The 21839-nt window shown below is 40.9% G+C and overlaps 2 protein-coding genes across 4 annotated transcripts; both read left to right on the top strand.

The window, feature by feature from the left end:
* Positions 1-400: 400 nt before the first annotated feature.
* LOC116386415 (chemokine-like receptor 1) lies at positions 401-7845 on the top strand. Of its 3 annotated transcripts, XM_031852580.1 has the most exons (3): positions 569-591; positions 1697-1768; positions 5468-7845. In XM_031852580.1, exons 2-3 carry the CDS (start codon positions 1708-1710, stop codon positions 6589-6591), a joined length of 1185 nt encoding a protein of 394 aa, XP_031708440.1. In that variant the 5' UTR covers positions 569-591; positions 1697-1707; the 3' UTR covers positions 6592-7845. The 3 variants fall into 3 exon arrangements, with proteins under 3 accessions (XP_031708439.1, XP_031708440.1, XP_031708441.1); XM_031852579.1 differs by lacking the exon at positions 1697-1768 and having other exon boundaries at positions 401-591; XM_031852581.1 differs by lacking the exons at positions 569-591; positions 1697-1768 and adding an exon at positions 4503-4536.
* Positions 7846-8198: 353 nt separating this feature from the next.
* On the top strand, positions 8199-18713 carry LOC116386406 (zinc finger protein Xfin). The gene is made up of 2 exons (XM_031852566.1): positions 8199-8370; positions 10750-18713. Exon 2 carries the CDS (start codon positions 10913-10915, stop codon positions 12821-12823), a length of 1911 nt encoding a protein of 636 aa, XP_031708426.1. The 5' UTR covers positions 8199-8370; positions 10750-10912; the 3' UTR covers positions 12824-18713.
* The last annotated feature ends 3126 nt before the right edge of the window (positions 18714-21839 follow it).

Genomic DNA, 21839 nt, shown 5'->3' with positions numbered 1-21839 from the left:
TTTCATATGCCTAAATTAGTGCAAACAGATTTGTAGCACTGTTTGCAATAACAAAACCATTCCAGTCAAGTAGTCAGGAAGCGGGTAAATCATTTGTGATTGTATAAATATTATGGGTGGACTTTTATTGCCAAAGTCAGTAATCATCAGTAGCTTTTACATTATGTCCTATTATTCTGATACACTCAATTGTTTAATGGCAATGGTGGATTTGTTAATGAAATAGTGTTCATGATAGCTTATTTTTTGTTTATTTCAAATGTTTATACTCTGAAGAAAAATAAATGAAAACTTGTAGATCTATGTGTATCCTTTCACAATATAATTATATTGGTTTATGCAAATGATTTTGTGAGTCATTATCAGCTTTAAGTTCTTGTTTGATATGATCTAAAAATTAAGTGTGATAGTAAGTGGTATGATAGGAAGAACAGGTCTGGAGGCGGGCCTGTTTGAGGAGGAGCAGGAAGTGGCAGGAGCCCAGCTTGATCCGAGCCTATATGGGATTGAGTTCAGGTGTGAGTCCTTTGCAATACCTGCAGCAAAACCCTGGTCTCTGTTCTGACTACAGCTGTTTGTCTGAGAAAAAATGTGAGTTTCCCCGTACATTTATGTATGCAGGACCTTGATGCTTGAGTTGTTTATGTTAAGTTAATGATGTACATTGTGTTACTCATCATTTATATCGTAGCCTGATATTTACTCTGTATTACATTTTGTGTAAGGTTATAATACATGGGACATATTTTCTGTTGCGATAAAACCAGCCTCCCCTGCCCACCTACCTGTCCATGTCTAGCCCGAGGGGCTACTGTGGCAGGAGGAGTGAGGAGTCCACTGCCTGGAAAATTGACGATTCGATCCCAGTCTCCATCAGTCCGCATGTCGATGTGTCCATGGGCAAGATTCTGAATCCCAAATAGCTACCCAAGGCTGTTCCATCAGCTTGAATGTGTGAATGAGCATTGAGTTTAGATCCTGATGGGCAGGTTGGCACCTTGTGTGGCATCCTATGTCATCAATTTGTGAATGGGTAAATGTTTACATGTAGGTTACAAGGCTATTTTATTGTCATTGTACAACAGGGTGGAAATGCAGATTGCAGTCCCATTTTGCTACACAACAAAACACAAACACACACACAAAAAACCTCTATCATATGTGGCGGGTGAAGGATGTATTAAGGAGTCTCACAGCCAGAGGAAAGCAGCTATTCTGAAGTCTGCTGGTACGGCAGCTGATACCTCTGTATCTCTTGCTAGACGGCAGCAGGGTGAAAAGGTTGTGGCTGGGGTGGGTTCTGTCTTTTAATATAATTAGTGATCTTTGCTCCTCTATACCAATACCACTGAGGCTCAGTTGATGGGTGCCAATAATGTTCTGGGTGGATTTAATGACCCGCTGTAGAGCCCTCCTGTCCTGTGATGTACACATCCCGCCAGTTTGTAATGTTTCCAGTCAGGATGCTTTCTATCACTCCTCTGTAAAAGTAGACAAGTGTTCAACACTAGAGTGGAGGAGGTGCTGGGGTCTGTTTGTGAGGAAGTCTAATTACCAGTTGCAGAGTGAGGTACTCAAGCCCAGAGTGCTAAGTGAAGCCAATCATGAAGCCAATCAGTTTCATGGAGGAGATTGTGTTAAAGGCTGAGCTGAAATCAACAAACAACATTCTGATGTAAGTGTTGTTATTTTCCAGATGAGTGATGGATGAGTGGAGAGCAGTGGAGAAAGCATCCTCTGTGGATCAGTTGGCTCTGTATGAAAACTGGTGAGGATCCAGGCTGGGTGGGAAGTTGTTTCAGATGTGCTGGAGAATCAGTTTCTCAAAGCACTTCATCAGAATGGGGGTGAGTGCCACAGGGCGATAGTTATTCAGACTGGACACTGCAGACTTTTTAGGTACAGGAAAGATGGTGGCTGTCTTGAAGCAGGTGGGAACACTCTCTTGTGGCAGTGTTGAAAAGAAATGATACCTTTCTCAAAGATGTCCAGTTGCTCAAAGGTGAATCCGTGGCAAGTAATGAACCTGTGAAACTTCACAGATTTAAGTCTTTGGGGAGAAACGTGACGTCAGCCACACCAACGCCCACGTCGAGGAGGAACTACAGCGTGCGCGCACCCATTTTTTTATTTATTTTTTATTTAAAAAACTATAAGTGTTGTTGAATTAAAAGTTTTCACAATTGCTAAAACAAAAATGTGTCTTAATTTATATAAAGAACTCCAGTATAGTACTACATTACACTGAGCAGCATCTTGTCAGTGCTGATTTGCATTGACTGAGGACTGTTTCTGTATGTCCTGAAAGTAACAGGCGAGATTACATCTTACAATAGTCTTTCAACATAGTGATATGTCGAAAATGTCAGTGATGACATCAGTTATCTGGTTGGCACATGTTCTTCGTACACAACTATGTTGTCAGGCCCAGCAGCTTTACTCATATTCACTCTCATCAGGTTGTTCTATTGCTTTTGTGATCACCACATCATCAACAGATTGATGACATTTTCCTGGGTGGAGGCAGCCCTGAACATGTGCCAGTCTCAACTTTCAAAACAGTCCTTTAGAGCAGCTGTAGCTTCATCTGTCCACATTTTTTATTTTATTTTTTCTAATGGTGTAGCCAGTTTAATTAGCTGGGTGTATGTAGGCAGCAGGAGCAGGGAAATATGATGCGATTGTACAAAGTGGGGGCGGGGGAGGGCTTTTTTCTGCAACCAGGAATATTTTTGTAAACATGGTCCAGTGCATTGTTTCCTCTGGTGGAGATGTGGACATGCCGGTGGAATTTAGTTAAACAGATCTTAGGTTTGTTTGATTAAAATCACCAGCTATAATGATAATACCATCTGCTTGTTTTGTCATGTGTCTGCGTTTGAGCACCAAGCCGCATTGATGGAACACAGTCCGCCTCCCCTCTTCTTACCAGAGTCTAGTGTTCTGTCGGTGCAGTATACAGTCCGCCAGTCAAGTACAATAGTTGGTTTCGAAAGACTATTAAGAGACTAAGTCTATTCACCATTTACAATAAAAATGAATTGGGCTCTTCCGGTGTCTCATTTAACCTGAGCGCGCATCCAGTACCTGGTAACCTGCATACGTCTTATAGTGTCCTGATTGGGGAATAGTCTGCAGGTAAATTGGTTTGTTAAAATCTGATGTGTATGCTCTTCCTCTATGGGGTCACAAAACAAAAATAACAATACAGGTAAATTATATTGTATGGGATGTTTTATGTCATGGTGTCAGTATATGGTTATCATTAGCAGTAGTAAAGTGATGCCAACTGTTTGTGGAAACATTTTGTAGTTCCTCAAATTTGTATGAGCACGCAAGCGAGCACGCAAGCAAACTGCTGTGACATTGATGGGTGTAGAAACAGGATGGACCAAGACTTGTGCAGCTGCCCTGATTTGAACTAAATAATCTGTCCGGAAAAGATGTAATCTCACCTGTTACTTTCAGGTTTTACAGATACAGTCCTCAGTCAATGCAAATCAGCACCGACAAGATGCTGCTCAGTGTAATGTCAGAATCAGAATCAGCTTTATTGGCCATGTATGCGAACGCAAGGAATTTGACTCCGGTATTCACTTTGCTCTCAACGTTTTAGTCGGCACACACATGTCCTCACAAAAACTGATGTAGGATGTCACAGTGTCAGTGAGCTCATGCAGGTCTGCAGCAGCCTCAGAAACACTCCAATCAGTGCAGACAAAGCTGGACTGTAACTCCAGCTTTGCATCATTGGTCCATCTCCTCACAGTCTTGACCACAGGCTTTGCAGATTTTATTATGACAGTGTAGCAGTGGTCCAGTGTGTTTTTGTCCCTGGTGCATACACTAAATACGTTTTCTGTATTTAGGCAGTTATTTGCTGAGGTTTGCTCTGTTAAAGTCCCCAAGAACAATGAGCAGGGAGTCTGGATGTTTATGCTCCATGTTGGTCTGCTCAGCAGGTGTTGGGATGTGAACACCGACCAGAATGAATGAGGAACACTCCCGCGGTGAATATAATGGTTTACAGTCTATGAAGAGGGTTTCTAAGTGAGGGCTGCATGATTCCTTCAACACTGTGACATCCGTACACCAACCTTCGTTAATATAGAAGCAGATTCCGCCTCCCCTCGTTTTTACCGATAGTGCCGTTCAGAGGAGTTGGAAGCCCAGCAGTGCGCTGTCCGGGATGTGCTCACCAAGCCAGGTTTCGGTGAAACACAGGGCGGCGGGTCTAATGTACAATACTGAAGTTGTTCATATAAATGAAGACACATTTTTGTTTTCTAGCAATTGGGGAAACTTTTAATTGCTCTACACTTATAGTTTCAAATATAAGTCTTTACAAGAGATGTAAATTTAAAAAAAATTAAAAAAATTGGGTGCGTGCAGGCTGTAGACCTAGTTCCTCCTCGACGTGGGCGTTGGCATGACAGACGTCACATTTCTCCCCAAAGACTTAAATGTGTGAGGTTTCACAGGTTCATTACTTCTGTCACGGATTCACCTTTGAGCAACTGGACATCTTTGAGAAAGGTATCATTTCTTCTTAGAATTTTATGTTTTTTTGCGAGATTAAACTAACAAGGTTGTTAAAAGGAAATATGACACTAAAAAAGTCTGATTTGGGGTATTAGACCTCTAACCCTTGATGCAAATCCTAAGATAATAAGGCATTAGAATGAATTGAAGGCGAAACCGCTTCTATCAGAGTGCTTTGTGCTTTTGTGGGTCATTGATGATTTTTTTTTTAAAGAAAACGCAGTTAGTTAAACGAATTGCTTTTGGTCATAAAATATGTTCCTCTTTGAAGTGTGCCTCAATGTTGATTATTCTGGAGCAACGGCCAGTTAATTTTGGTAGAATAATATATAAACAAAATAGCACTTACTGTCAAATGAGGTTCAGGGTCAGAAGTAGCAGAAAGATGACACTTATTGGGTTCAAGGTCTTACAGTTGTAGAAAAGGGAACTGTTTTAGATTTTAGTTTACATCGCAGATAAATTCAATGAGACAGCAGTTTTTCCCAATCTGGTTCTGGTTCGGGCTCTTGGAGAATAAACCAATAACTGCACAGATGCGATATAAAATGTTTTAATTTCAAAGATTTGTTGAATGCTGATTTATTTTAAGATGAATACTTGCATCTTGCTGTTCATTAAATGAGAGACAGGATCAGCAACACGGTATAAAACAGGATTATCTGCATCCGCAAAGGTGGATTTCACACTCAGACAAATGGTGAGCAGAACCCCTGTGGCACACCTTTGGTAAAAGACAAGTATTCAGATTTAGCTGTGCCTTCCTTCTCAGACGTACAATAATGTTTATGAATAATAATGAAATTTTTAAAAAATTGTGTTTTGTCAAAGAGTTGTCTATTGTATCATTATATAATTTCAGACTGTTATTGATAAGGTAAAAAAGGAAAAATGTTTATATTGTTTCTTTATGTTGCCATTGTAGGGCTCAAAACACTGATGAAGATGAATACTACCCCTTCCTATCACATCAGTACAATAGATGTATCTGGAAATAATGGCTCTACATATATTGATGAGTATGCTGAGCTGAGAAAGTCTCTCCACATCATGTCTCTTGTTATTTACTGCCTGGCCTTTGTTCTTGGTGTGCTCGGGAATGGAGTGGTTATCTGGGTGACCGGCTTCAAGATGAAGAAAACAGTTAACACAGTTTGGTTCCTCAACCTCGCCGTGGCCGACTTCCTCTTCACAGCGTTTCTGCCCCTGAGTGTGACCTACACAGCTTTGGATTTCCACTGGCCTTTTGGCAAGTTCATGTGCAAACTGAACAGCACAATAAGCTTTCTGAACATCTTTGCCAGTGTCTACATTCTGGTGGTGATCAGTGTGGACAGATGTGTGTCTGTGGTGTGGCCCATCTGGGCCCAGAACCACCGAAGTGTACGCAAGGCATCCTGTGTGAGTCTGGGTGTGTGGGTGCTGGCTCTGATTCTCAGCACTCCATACTTCGTCTTCAGGGACACTGGGCCATCATATTTCAATGAAGACGTCATCAACTGCTTCAACAACTTTGCTCTTTCTGATGACTACGAAACTCCATCTGTGAATCAGCTGCGACAGTTTCGTCATCAGGCCATGACCATCACCCGCTTCCTGCTGGGATTTGTTGTCCCCTTCACCGTCATTGTCTCCTGTTATGCTGTGATAATCCATCGCATCAGAAGAAACCGCACTCTGGCCAGCCACTCAAGTCGCCCCTTTAAGATCATCGCTGCAGTTATCACTATTTTCTTCCTGTGCTGGGCTCCTTATCACATCATGACTTTAATAGAGATGGTGAATTTCCTACCGGCTTATCGAAGTGTAACATTAAACCATGTCACCACTATTGGAATCCCTATAAGCAGCGGCTTGGCCTTTCTCAACAGTTGCCTGAACCCACTGCTGTACGTGTTCATGGGCCAAGATTTCAAGGATAAAGTCTGCAAATCCATCCTGAATGTTTTGGAGACTGCCTTCCAGGAAGAGGATTCTGGCTCTCACACTGGCACACAGTCTCTGGACACCCATCAGCGCAAAGAGATAATAGTTAATACTGAAGTATAAGGTTTCCCATGATATGAAGAAACCAATTCTGAAACTGTACATGGCAAATAATCTTGACACAAATATAAATGTATATATCAAATTACTTTTTTTGCTTTTTTAGAACCCTCAAGACGAGTTGTAAAGATGCCTTCAGTCTGTACCATAATGGAGCGAAAGGGGATTTCTTGTACAAAAGAACCCAGCAGTGGTTTCACAATAGGTGTTATGATATTTCGTACCATTTGACCATTTCCTTGCCCGTGTGAGACAAAAAAAGAGAACATGCAAACAAGTCCAAGTTGCTTTTATCTCCACCATTTTAGAGTGTAGCTATTCTATTTTTAAATGTTGCTAATTTGGCCTGTATGATTATTGTTGCCGGACAAATTACCCATAAATGTTTATTTATTGTAGTGTATTGAGCACCTGGATGCCATCGATGTACTTGTTGCTTTCCCTGTACTGACTGCTGGCTTGATTAACATTTGTATTTATTGAATTACTGTTAGGACAGGCTAATATAGTTGAATCAAAAATTATGACTTAACTGTCAGACAACACAGAACCAAAGAAAAATGAAATGGTCACTGATTCAATATGTGGGTATGAATATTGTGATGTAGCAACCTGTTTTTAAAAGCTTAATGTATTTGATTAGATGTTTATTTGAATAAAAAATGATTGTTTTTGTAATTTCTCTTGCTATTACGATTTTCTATTGTTAAAATATGATTTGCACTTCACTGTTTTCCCCCTGTGATGTCTAATCACAACATTTTTATAAAAGATTCTGCTTTGAATCAGGATATACTTTTTGTTGTTGATAGTCTTTCTATTATTACAGACTTGCTTCATTGTATTAATTGACCAGCAGAGGGAACTGTTATACATATTTAAGTGGAGGCCTGGGTCAAAAGGAGTTCTCCACACAACATCCAGTAATGTGCTGCAGAGTCAGATGCTTCTCAGACCAAGGACAGCAAACTTCAGAGAGAAATAAAGACTGCAGCACAAAAATGGATTTTTCACCTTCAATTGTGCAAACTGATTTGTTGCACAGTTATAGATATTGTTAATGATCTCAATTGGGTAAATGTTATGATGCATTTGTTTATTTTATTCGTGAAATAGTTTGTACACAACCTCCCCAGTCATTTGTGATTATGTAATATATAATACTAGCTTCCACATCATTATGTATTATTCTGATAATTCAGGCAGCACTTATGATACATGTGTACATTTTTTAGCATAATAGTTTGGATGTAAACATAATACATTATAAACTTTTTTTTCTATCTTCTGCAACCTTTTATAAGATGGTGTGTGCAATCCTGTCATTTTCTATCAATGATAAGGTATTGTTTTATATAATTAAGCTATATTTGGGGGAAATTGACTCCAGTCAACTATAATTGTCAGTGAACTGTGGGTCCGTTTCATCCAGGCCATACACCACAGTAAAGCAATATATTCTATGAGCATGTGTTCAATAAAGCTCTGCATTACATTGTTAGTTAGTTTAAAAATCGGTGTTATAATTCAAAATTTTTTTTTAAAGTTAATTGTGTGGTTTATGGGCACATTTTACTACAGGGTCGGGTGTATTTTGCAACGTCACAAAAACGTCACAAACGTATGCTGCGTGCGTCATGATGTCATAACTGTTACCATTTTAAGATGTTCCGCGAGAAATAGCTCCGGCCTGCAGCAGCAGACAGCCGTCATCTAAAGAGCAGCACCGATGGGTCGCTGCACATGAAGTTCGCCTCATGCTGAGATGTGCCATGATAAGTGGTGAGTTGTGTTTACGTCGAGCTGATTGGCTGAGTCCTACGTGTTTTGTTACACGTGAATAAACGTGCGTTTCTCCCCTTGCTATGTAGCGTTAGCTAGCAGCAGCTAACGTTAGCTATTTCCTGACCACAATATCAGCTTCACGTCCACTTGAAACAATGTGTGCGCTGATCGTACGTGAGCTTTATCTCGTGCAATGAGCCCTCAACCTGTGCGTATTAGTTTAAATTAATCTTAAACTTTGCAAATCAGGCTAGCTGTCTGTCTGAAATAGATCCATGTCTGTGAAGGGTCCAGTCGCCCCCTGGCTGCACACATCGTCTTCTGAACACACTCGGCTGCTCGCGATCATCCTAAAATCATGCACACAGACGGAAAGTCGTCGTGTCTTCGTCTGGAAAAGATCTGTCAAAGCTTTGGAGACTGAACGTAGCTCCAGAACAAATGAGACAGTCTCACCTGTGCGCGTGAGCTTTAGATGTGTTGATGTTGGTAATAACACTGTCCTCATAGCGGATGCGCTCGTGCTTGTTATTTAATCTTGTACAGGTATATATTTCCTTGGCGAGATAAGATGATCTTTTATTGATTTCGGTTGTTTTCAGTGTATACCCCGATCACAATAAGCCCACATCAGAAGTAATGAAGCAATATGTGAATCTATCTGAAAATATAACCTCCACTCAAGCGATTTGTTTGATATTTTGATATCTAATCTGTCATTTGAACCAATTTCTAATGTTTTTATAGTTTGATTTGTCAAAAGACTGGCATGGGCTTAATGGGTATTTAATGTACCTTTTTAAGCTCATGGGAGTTCGAAATAAGTCCACTTAATGATTTGCTGATAAATATATAATAACAATAGAAACGTGTTCTATTCAAACCTGTAATCTCTGAGCTCTCAAAAGCTATTTTAATTTTGTCTCCACTCTAATCCTACGTCCTGTAAATGGCATTTGAAATGGGCGTGACCAGCATTTTAGCTGTGTCGTCACAAAAAAAAAGCCAAACTAACAATCATATCTATAGTGGAAATTACAGGTCTGATACTGATTATGTTACCTGGGCTTTGGGTACCTGCTGATCACGAGTACTAATCTGATACGAGTGTTTAATAACAAGCTGTGTGCCTCACTGTGTGTAAGTGAGATCATTCTTTTTATGTGTATGGCAATGTCAGGCTTGACTTTTAAACATTGCTTTCCTGATAAATAGATACATGAATATTAATTTACTGAATTGTATGTCTTATTAAAGGTATAATATATGTAATTGAGTGCATTAATATAGCAGCAAACAACTATTTGCTATGTAAAGATATAGTGGATAATGTCTACCTGAGCAGATAATGAAGTAGCTCTCTCTCTCTCTCTCTCTCTCTCTCTCTCTCTCTCTCTCTCTCTCTGTGTGTGTTGCAATCCCAGCTTGTTCTTACTTTGTTGAAATAGCCTTGGTGTTGGTGCATGTGAGCCAGCAACTTTGTAAAAACTAATTAAAAATCAACAGGAGTTATAATTCCAGTATATAATGTAGGACTCCAAATAGTGATTATTTTCATTATTTATTTCGCTGCCGATTACTTTCTTACTTAATCGTTTGGTCTACGAAATGTCAGAATAGTCCATCAATTTTTTGTTGCTCGACTAATTGATTAGTAACTTGATTTAATTTAAAATGTTCACTTCATATCACACGTTACTTTGCACTTATATATATTCTTTATCATAAACGGTCAAACCAGCAGTGTTATTTGTGCTGGTACAAGCGTCTCGTACAAGCGTCTCTGTCACTCCGCCGCAGTCCAAATATGGTCACTTTCGTTCACTGGTTGCAAAACCTCAAGATTACGACAACCGTAATCCAAGATGGCGACGGCCAAACACAAGGCTTTATAATGGCAGCCCACAAACCAATGGGTGACGTCACGACGACCACGTTCACTTCTTATATGCAGTCTATGGGTTAAACCTGCACTGGCAGTCAATCTGCCAGTGGGTGGGGGGGGGGGACCGTGGCTCACTGGCTCACTGGGTTAAGAGGGTTGTCTGGTAATCGACAGTTCAAACCTTGGCTGGGACGTGTCATGTGTCGAAATGTCCCTGAGCAAGACACTGAACCCCTAACGGCTCCCCGGGTGCCTGTCGTAGGCAGCTCACTGCTCCCTATATACAGGGATGGGTCAAATGCTGAGACAAATTTCCCCCTTACCAGGATAAATATAGTATAAAAAATTCAGAATTAGTTAATGTGGCATCCAACTTGGATTATTTGAAATTAATGCAAAGTAATACTGCAGTCATCAGGCATATATTTAGATATTTTATTCGACAAATTTTGTCTTCAGTGGTTTGTTAATTCTTGTTTTTATCCCCCCAGGTGATGATACAAAATGAAAAACCTAGCAGAGGGATGACCGTTCTCGCAAGGAAATTTTTTGAGAACCAGTCTGTTGGAAGAGTGGACATACCGATTCTCACATGGAAGCCAATTGTGTGGTTGTCTGGATATATTTTTACTAATACTGCAGATTGAAAAAGTGATGCCATCAGCACATCGCCAATATATATTAGTCATGGAAAATCAGAAATCAGTGAACATTATTGCTTCAACGCAGTTGAGTGGAGAATCGAGTACCTTCATCTGCACTGAATGTGGTGATGGGTTCAGTCAGTACTCTAATGTGTTGGCCCACATGGCTATTCATGGACCTTTGGAGTCATTTTCCTTGGATGGCTCATCAAATGGATTTGAAGTCCCCCGAGAATATGTGCTACAAGAAAATGGTACACTGACAGTTGTGAATGGTTTCGAGACACATTCTTCTGTAAAACCAGTATCTCCTGGAGTCCTGCCATCGCATTTCCCACCCCCCATCAAACCAGTGTCTCCAACCATCAGGCCACAGCCTTCTCCTTATAGAGATGTGTTCAGGCCAAGGCCATCAGACTCAAACTTGGACAAGTCTCGTCAGGGCCATTACCGTTGTGAAATATGTAGCAGATCATTCAACAGCCTACAGAGTTTACATCGTCACCAGCAGTATCGAAACACAGAGCGAGGTTACAAGTGCACTCTGTGCTGTAAGATCTTTGAAGGTCGACAGGACCTTAAGAAACACCTCCAAGACCATGCCAATGAAAGGTTTCACTGCTGTAGTCATTGTGGTAAGCGATTCCTTAAAGTGGATGCACTTAATGCTCATCAAAAAGAAAATCACCTCGTCCCCAAGACTTTAGTTTTGAATAGGCAGGAAAAGAAGAACGAGAAAACATATGCTTGCAGAAAGTGCAAGTGCAATTTTTTCTGGATGTCAGACTTTCAGACGCATGCACTGCACCACTGCAAAGGAAAAGGGCCGGATGCTACTTTGGCATCCGAAATCGAAATTGAGGTGAACTCTAAGAACATAGACGTACCTCTTCAAAGCTGCTACAGTAATGGTACATCTATTGATGTTAAGAACATTGGTAGTAAAATCTTAAAGGATACTAGTGATGAGATCAATACTGAATTGTCTTCCACACCATACAGATGTGGTTTATGTGGGGATCGTTTCCAAAAATTAACCGCTCTGAAGGAGCATCATCTCACACATCAAACTCAGGAGGAAATAGATCAGCTGACTCAAGAATCACAAAAAACCTTTAAACGAAGAATGCCACCTAAAGGCAGACGTAGAAGGGCGAGTAATCCAAATGGCAAACTGCATCCTTGCAAGCACTGTCATCGCGTCTTTAATCATTCCAGTAGTTTATCCCGGCACATGAGATACCACAAGGGTACTATGCACACATGTGTATTTTGTGGTAGACATTTTCCACAGCGCTGTGATTTGAGAAGGCATATAGCCATGTACCACAAAACTGAACAGGAAAAGAAACCAGGTCCGAAACACTTATTCACAAATCCACAAGATGGTCCTGCGCCTATTCTTAATGGCGACAAAAACTTAAGCTCTCCTGATGAGATAACCAAGAGCTCCTCTGACAATGAACAAACGGCATCACCAGAGCAACATCCAAAGGGGAAACAATCGGGCAAAGCGGGCCGAGTTAACTACAAGTGTCAGGAATGTGGAAAGAGATTTGGCCTGTTATGTGTGTACCAACGCCACTTGCGCTATCATAAAAAGGAACCTAGTAAGTGTCCGAGGTGTCCTGCTCAATTCAAGAACCATTCATCCCTGGAGCTTCACCTTCAAAATCATCCGAGCATTGGAGAAGCTGATGATGTTGGACAAACCTCTCACAGCACTGGTTCCAGTAGGGACCCTGTCTTAGAGAAGGGTAATGCAGAGGACATAGAGGATGACTTCATGGACCATACTGAAAATGATAAAGGAAATTCTTCAGAGGTTCTCTATGAATGCACTGAGTGCACTGAGACATTCTTATGCTTGGACACGTTTCTTCAGCACCAGACTTCTCATGGCTCCGAAAACAACGGGTAACTATCCTGTCAGACCCACTTGTTATTGCCAACAATCAAGCATCCAGTAGTTGAGTGTTTTTGACTCTCAGTAGTAATGCAACTATTTTAATAACTGTATATCGATGTAAAGTTTATAACGTTTCTTTTTGAATAACTACTTTTATACACACTTTTTCCTTTTGGCATGAAGAGAAGAGTTCTGTTTATTATTGAATTTCAGAAACCAATGGGAATCAGGAGACAAGGCTTGGATGGGGAGCATACCAAATTCATTTTGTATTAAAATAATAAAAACAAAATGTTTGACATCGGTTAATTGCAAACCTAGTATTCTCCCACACGGTTCAGGTACAGTTAACTGTCCCACCAATTGTTGACTAGCAAGGATGAACATGAGGCTTCTCATTGTATTTTTAGTGGCTACCAATGCTGTTATTGTCAATCATGTTACTACATTTTCCATGTTTTACTTCCAATTTTTGTGATTTTGATATTGTCTGTAATAAGTGGTATGTGTATGTCTTCCTTTTGAAAGGGTAGCATTGTCACGGAGTGGATTTTTTATTGTGCCATTAAAGTTGTACAGAGAAATTATTTTATGTGCCATCAGTTTTGCTTTGACTCCCTTTTCACGGTTATCCGTCTATAAGAAAACCCCACTGGCTAAATAATTTAGTTCCCTTCTACATACTATGAAGGTGTGTTATTTCTCATTTTTTATTGTGTTGTACAGCAGACTAATGGCAACTGCACAGAGAGAAATCATTGTGTGGGTTGTGGATCAGAAATGTTGGGACATGCATCAGCCACTCGATTTTTAAAATTCTTGACAAGGTTCTTGTGATTTTGTGACACTTCAAAAAAATGGTTCAGAAGAAACTATTAATGTGATTGGTTCTCATGGCCTCTATCGAAAATATCTTCGGTGACTCCTACCTAGTACTAGTATCAAAAGACACTGTGGTAGGCAGCAATGCACACTGCTATCCTGAGTCCATAAGGTCCTAAACTGTTTAACTAAAAAGGTAATGTCCATAGCAGCTTTGTGAGCATAGTGTATCCAATTACAAGCAAGATGGTGATACCTAAGGACTACGGCAAAGGAGACTACACATGTTGCATTATCTTCAAAGCAGTACAGCTTACTTTGCGTGCCCTTTCTACTTAATGCCTAGAGTCAACCTTATGCCGTATCATCTTAACTTTTTAATGGCGCATTCTGTACTCCTGAATTGTTTTAAGTTTAATGACATCTCTTATTATACTGCTCTTGCCAAATTACTAATGTAGTAACAACCATGCATCACAGCAATGTTGTCCATTTTAGATATAGTAATAGCTTATCCTTGGCAACATAGCGCTAGCCTCCGCAGATGGTCTGCGAGCATTCACAAAAATTTTTGTGTGTTGCATTATTGTCCAAAACGCCAGAGGGTATAGCATAAGGACGAGTGTAAACAGCAAAATGCCATAAACAAACCTCCACAATGCCGAGAAGGGGTTGTAATTCATTGTAAACTCATATCTCATATCCACTACTTGATTGCATTTATAGAAGCCAGTTGCGGAGCCTTCACGCTGTGATTCCGTCATTTTCTGGCGTGCGCCTCGAAACCAGCTTCACTACGGTGACCATTAACTACGCTTTAGTCCTTGTGGCCAACGAAAGTACTGCAATCTTCTACTATGGCCAAAAAAACATTCTTCTCATAGGCTAGCCATTGTTGAAACACCTGTTAATGAAAAACATTTACTTTGCTTCAGTATTTCGTGAATCTGAAATAATGCAGACATACTGGTTCTGTAACTTTTAGTGGAACATACTCAATATAGAGGACTGAGTGGGTGTGTGCCCTAGTTCTCTGACAAGTGTGTAGAAGCCCGAATGCTTGGCATGTGGTATTGCTGCTTGCAGCTTTCTTAAGAACAGCTCATACTAAAAACGTAACTCTTAACATTGAGTTTCCTTGGGTCCTGAGCGAATCCACTTCCCAGCCCAAAGTTGCGTCACGTACCCGAGTCTCAGCTACTCATGGTCAGAAACACTGGTGAACACAGGTGCAGACTTTATCATAAGGTTAGATAGGCAACTGCATGGGGCCCTCAACTAAAGGGGCCGCAAACAGCTATTGATAAATTATGTTTGGCCTAGATATAACAAATATTGAATTATGTTATTATTCTAACTCTTTGTACCCTTAAATAACTTACAACAGACTCCCTAAGCACTTACACAATATGCAACTCAACTTACTTACTCACTGTGTACTTCTGCTTCAGAGAACAAATTTGCCAGTACTACTGCATTTACCTGACAGAAAAATGTTACTGGTTACGTTGCAGATTCTGACTTTAGTCACAAAATAAAACTATTATAATGTGGTTATGATGATCATTAATCATTAAAATAAAATATATTAGAATTGAAAGCTTCACCTCGACAGACGTTAAGTAAATGCAAGTACATTGTGCTAGTGCCTCTCTTTCACACTACACTTCAAGAAAAATGAATGCAGGTCTTTTACTGTGTGGGATTAATAGTTTTGTGTTGTGTGGTGACCCCCAAGTAGTTAGGGCGCACATGGGTTCAAATGCCCTGAGCAGTGAGTCCCTGTTTCGATTTCAAGCTGGCCGGACCATTTGCTGCATGACATTCCCCTACTCATGCTCCCCACATTTCTGGGCTCTCCACTGTCAATTTAAGGCATAAAATGCCAAAATAAAATATATTGATTAAAAAACCTACCACTACCACTCTGAATATAAACATTCCCATTTAGAGAAAGGGTGAAACACAAAGTCCTCAAATCACTAAATCCGCCCCTGTAAGTTGTGGCTACTCGCGGTCAGAAACACAGGTGAAATGCACATAGTGGGGCTATTAATTACCAAATATGCGTATTAGTTTCTTCCTTTCACATAACCACAGTATAACATGGATTTAATTAGCTGAGTAACTAGTGGTGTAAATTAGTATGACAAACAATATGAGTTGCTGTTCCAGTAGGCTGTCGCTCTTTGACTCTAGGGACGAGAAAAAGAGTTCGGTTGTAACATTAGTGTACCCAGCGTCCAGCAGCAAAAGTGAACTACAGTCACAGCCTGTAAATGCCTGTTGTGGACAACAGTCAGTCCGTAGAGCCCTGAAGCACCGCCCCCGCTGCTGCACCATTCACTTGTTTAATCAAAGTTTATGAATATAGAATAAACAATACACCTGCATGGTGTGAAGTAGATCAGATGGACAGTTCATAAGATATGCGCAGGACACACACATACGTACAGACAGACTGAGATTCCTTGCTTAATAGTTTGAGCTGGAAGAGTTATGTACTAGCGTACTATTTGGGCACTGAGCAATACATTTATTTTGAGCCAAAAACATGTAGTAGTGTTTGAAGTCCTTCTCCTGGGACCATGCAGTTATGCAACCAAACTTTTCCAGTCTTCTGCAAACCTTGATTTACTATCTTTACCTATCTATGAGAGAGACATCCTGCATCGACTCTGCAACCCTTATGATTCTGCTTAGCACAAGCAGTCTTGAAACTATAGGTGAGGTGAAATACTTTGTATCAACGCGATTCCTGATGCAATTGACCTTTTGCTAAGCAACGCAACCTGCTGCTACGCCATCATGCTGTCAGCTACCATGGAGCCCACACTGTCAATAACTGCACTCCCTGTATCTAATTTTTGGTAATACTAAAAAGCAATTTGATAGAGAAGCAGACAGAAAGGTTTGCGTTTGAAGGATATGGCCAGGATATCAAACTGATTCGGCAGCAAAAACGTGTTAAAAAGAGAAAGATAGAAGCTAAAGCCCACAGATCACAAGTGAACCACCAACTGTCGATCGAGTCAGAGAACAATGAAATTAAGTAAAAATACTGTATATACGTATCTCCTTCCAACTTCTGCGGGTACTGAGAATCACTATTAGATGTGCTTCAAGCACAACATTTAACCGTGACTTGCTTGAAATCCACAAAACTAGACTGAAAATAAAGAAAATCTGAAAAGATTGCTTGAGAGTCTATTGAGCACACCTGGCTAGTTATAGGACCCTAGTCAGAGCTGGTCAATGCTACTCTTATGATTGGTCAGTCTGCTTTCGAGGGGCAGGACGTAGCCATTGGTCACTTGCATATCAGCAAGGAAGGTATAATTAATGCCTTGTGAGCACTGCCTTTTATTCCTGGCATAAAAGCTAATATTACAAGAACTGCCCAATCTCAGAACCCATCAGCTATCGGTCTGACGACTAGCCTCTGGGGGCAAGGACTTGTATTTCTGGGGTTCTGGTGTAGCCAGTGGTTATTTGGACCAAGACTTCTTTTTCCGTGGGAGATGACCTGTACGACTGGATTGTTTCACATGTGGGCAGTTTACAATCCAATTTTAAACCAATATAAAGCAAAATCGTCAGATGATAGCCACTGGGTTCCAAGATTGCATTTAAGCCAATGCGTTTTGCCTCTTTTGCTCTTCAAATGGACGGTATACTTGAGTTCAACCAAAGCCTGCTCAAACGTGATTGGTCAATAATGCAACGGAAACCAGAACCCTTCAGATACCAAAATCTTGTCCAGATGCCGCAGCATACGAATGCCGATTGTCTTTATGGAGACATAGATCACAATGTGTATAGATACAATAGATCACATTACATATTCTTTCCCGATGGCAACATGCACTGTGATCACTTTTGGCCTCCTTTAATGAAAACATTCATTAGAATTGTCTCCGATACCTTTCTGTTTGCTCTATATAATGTAACCATCTGCTGATTCAAAGGGAACATTTCTTTCCTCCAGGGGGCAGGCTAGTATGGTTTTGTTTTGTTTTTTGTTTCGGTTTGCTCTTTGTTTGGTCTTTCTTGCCCTTAATGATTTGCCGCATCCGCTCAGACATCAGCATACTCAGCTGCTGCAAAGCCAGGCGTCCATCCTTGTTCTATATTATGTAGCACATCTGACAGTTTTCAAAACACCCTGAGAGGATTTATGCCTTGTCATACCCTACAATTGATGGACAGAAGAACATACATATGTCCCTTTCTTCATATGGGCAGCCAACAGCAATGGCCTAAATGGCCTTGGGTTAAACAGGGAAATTCAACTGTTTACTTGGTAAATAACTTGTTCTTCTTAACAAGCCAAGAAAACAGACACACCAGACAAAGTTCAGGTCAATAAATGATCTAAAGGCCCTGATATACTCCAAAACAAACGCAGACAGCAGACATTCAAGGGGTTCTGTATGCTAATGTGTCTGCACAGGCAGACTTGATCAAAGGCAGTACAATCAGCGTGGTCATAAGCACATGAACTAATGGGGGAACCGCCCCTTTTAGGTGACCCAAGCAAGTCCATTTGGTCCATTATAGCTTTCCCCATAATTCCCTGTGTGTCACTGGTGTCTGTGTTCAGGAATTTACCATTCACTTTTGGCAATGGGTTTTTGACCTCTACACAAAGGTCCCTGCATGACAATACCTGTAACCACTGTAGTCTGACATCCCTAAATGTTATCAGTCTTGTCTTGTATGGTCAGTCACCTTTTAAATACATGGTGTGTTCCCGTTACCAGAAAACATTCCACCCTTGTCTGCAATTCTCACATACACAAACATACCTCTTATGAAATATTTGCCTTGTCTTAGGTAAATCAGCAAAATGGCACATTCTAATTTACTAGAATACATTAACCAATTCAAGTGTCCTTGTCCAGATCAGTAATTTTGGTTGACTCCTAAATACAGTGTGTATACACCATGTGCCTCCTCCAATGCACTTGTTACTACTGGATGCTAAACCCATAGACTGTGTATAACTCTAGACCAGCTCTATATCTCCTCCAAATCCATCCCCCCCAAATCCATCCCCCCCACCACCCACACCACAATCACCAACTGCCTCACAGATATAAATACATGGATGCAAGCAAACTTTCTCAAACTCAACAGGGACAAATCTGAAATCCTCATCATGGGCCCCAAATTCCAACACAACTTCTCCCTCTGCATCGATGGCACCACTGTTCCTGCTTCCACACATATCTGTAAACTTGGTATAATTTTTAACAAACCCTCTCCTTTGAACGCCACGTCAATCACATCACAAAAAATGCCTTCTTTCATATCAAAAACATTGCCCGTCTACACTTTAACACTAATCCATGCCTTCATCACCTCTCGACTCAGCCCAGCCGCAGCCGCGGCCTGCAGCCATGCTCGACTGGACTACTGCTACAGCATCCTGTACGGCCAAAATCATCAACAAACTACAATACATCCAGAACGCCTGGCTATCAGCAGATCATAGAGCTGATTGGTTCTTAGATTTGACAACAAGCACCATGTTCTGTAGAAAATCCAAATTTTCTGCGTAATTGTAATATTTAACGCTCGATTGTTGGCTATTAGTCTCATGTTGAACAACGAAGGTTTAATCTAAAAACATGTCGTGTGATTGATAATAATAACTTTATACAACACATATAAAAACGAGCATCAAAGTGTTTCAAAGGCAGACATAAAAAGAACATAGGATAGAATACAATGCAGATACAAGCACATTTCTACATAAATATATATTTACAAACACGCATGAATAAATCCGAATGAGGTCTGTAAACTACAAGTGGATCAGATTTAAATGGATGTAACTGTTTCTTTGACTTCCTGTTTTTTCTTTGAAGGCGGCTGAAAACCGCCTGCTCTCGTCCACTTGGTGAGAGAAAAGTCAAAAAAACAGAAAGAAAACAGTCATGGGTGACTAAACGACCATCTGAGGGCCACTTATGGGATTTCTGACTTTGTCGAGTACATGGTTCTGTTATTGGCAGATCCACTCTTTGGGTTCAATATCCCCTGCAAAAAATGCACTGGGCTGAATAATCAAGAACAAAGTGGACAAAAGCACTTTGTTTGGGTTATGATTACATAATGCACTTACATGATCATCAAAAAACGTGACTTTCCAATGTTACCAATGGATGTATCAAAAGAAATCTGCGTTCCAAGAAGGTGCCCCATTCATTCTTCTGAAAGTTGCACACTGGGTGTATACACCAAAAAATTGTCTAGGGCCTTAGAGCATTTTTTTTGCGTGCATGGAGGTGCTTTGAAATGCAATTCCAATTGGATTTATGCAGATGCTTCTCAGTCGGGTGGCTCTGCCGGCTTAAATTGTATTTCAAAGTGTGGAAGTGCTGAAGAATCCATGCTGCTTCTAGCTGAGAGCTATGGAGGACAACATAGAGGAGAACAACCGTCAGGGGACAGGGGCAATGAAATACATTGTCTGCTGGCACTTTCAGTTCCCCTCTGCAGCTTCCCGCCAATCACCAGCCTCTTCCGTTTCTATATTTGTCTGGTGCAATGGAGGAGTTCTGCACCATGACTTGACAGCGTGAGAGGGTGAATGGTTCAACGCTGAAAAGCTGCATTACCAACGTAGCTATGTAGTCACTAAGGCCTAAGTCGTTAGCACAGTAACCCTTGCAGATTGTTTGCTGATATCTGGACACACAAATCGGATCTGATCACTTGTAAATAACAGTGGGGACAGTCTGTCTTAAAGATTTTATTTCAGATACAAATTGATTTGTCTGCAGTCTGGATGTAGACTTTTACTTGCATGCATTCTGGTAAGGATTAGAAGGGAAACCTAATATTTGAAGTTCTGGGCGTAAGGCGTCAGTATGCTTGTCAGATGTCAGAATACCCCCCCTTTGTAACTTTCACAACTATACCCTAAGGACGTTTAACACAGGACAAGGTTTGCGCTGCACTCACCGCTGGGTTCAGAGCATATTGCGGCACGCTTCGGTTGCCAAAAAGCCGCCGAGGAGCCGTGCAAGCCATTACAAATAATGGATTTCGAAGGATATTGGTGCTGTTGTCTGTAGTGCAAGGGTCAGAGAGGCGGAATTCAAACTTCAAACTAGTTTTTCGGATACCCCTGCCTTAAACATCTGACATTGTAGAGACCACTTCTTACAGTACTTTTGGTGACATATGGGAGGTGCCTAATGCTGCCACAGTTGAGGGTTATTCACTTGTTTGGTTTATAGGCCAGGGGCAGTACTGCATTGTAGGGAGAGGGCTTATTAGGACTTTTGAAATGTAGGGGTTTCCTTCTCTATCCCAACTCAGCATGTTACAGCCAGTTTGATTTGAACTAGTAACCTCCGAGCCACAATCACAGCCTTCTGATAGATGGCTTTAGGTGGGGTAAGGGTAAAGTGTAGTGTTTCTACCATTTTTGGGGGTTGCAGGCAACTGTACCGCTTGGAGAATATGGATCTTAACTTCAGTGCTTGATTTTGGAAAAAAAATAATACCCAACAATTAAGTCATTCAGTTACACAGAAAAATATATAGGGAGTAGTACCATTCAGACCCGTTGTTATTGCAGACTGCCACAATCAGTGGGTGGCAGGTTTAGCGGTAGAAAGCTGGTCCATATTAATTTTCATAATTTCATTGTACACACTCAAATATATTCAGTGACGTAAGATCAATTGCTCGGTGATCTGCACATTCTAAGGTAAAAGCAAAGTAAACCAGATGGGTGCAATAACACAGCAGGAGAAATTGTCTGGTCACAGAATGACATATTCAGAGGGTCCTGTTCAGCTGTAAGATACAAATGTAGTTTTGGAGTTTTTTTTCTTCTTCTCAAGAGCAATGAGTTTTCTTCCTCCATGGTAAGTGGTTCTTATGTGCAACCAGCCAAAGGTTTTTTTTGTCAGACCAGAACAAGAACAGGTGGCGCCATTTTACTGCACGCCTTGAACACAAAATGGTGGTACGCAACTTAACCCTTTAAAGACCAACTACATCTAGTCCAGCAGACCAGTATGCATGTCAGATTGGTGGATTCCCCACTAACGTTGACCATACTCATGTATCACAAACTAAGTGGTGCCGAAACTGCACAGGGGAGCGCTGAAGCCCCACTTAGGACTTCTCTGATCAGTGCACATTACTGTCGGAGCAAGTAGTCCTGCCTGTTACAGGGGCAGCT

The sequence above is a fragment of the Anarrhichthys ocellatus genome, unplaced genomic scaffold (assembly GCF_004355925.1).
Source record: "Anarrhichthys ocellatus isolate YVR2014 unplaced genomic scaffold, GSC_Weel_1.0 scaffold13, whole genome shotgun sequence".
Lineage (NCBI taxonomy): Eukaryota > Metazoa > Chordata > Actinopteri > Perciformes > Anarhichadidae > Anarrhichthys > Anarrhichthys ocellatus.
This window is presented reverse-complemented; position numbering and strand designations above follow the sequence as displayed.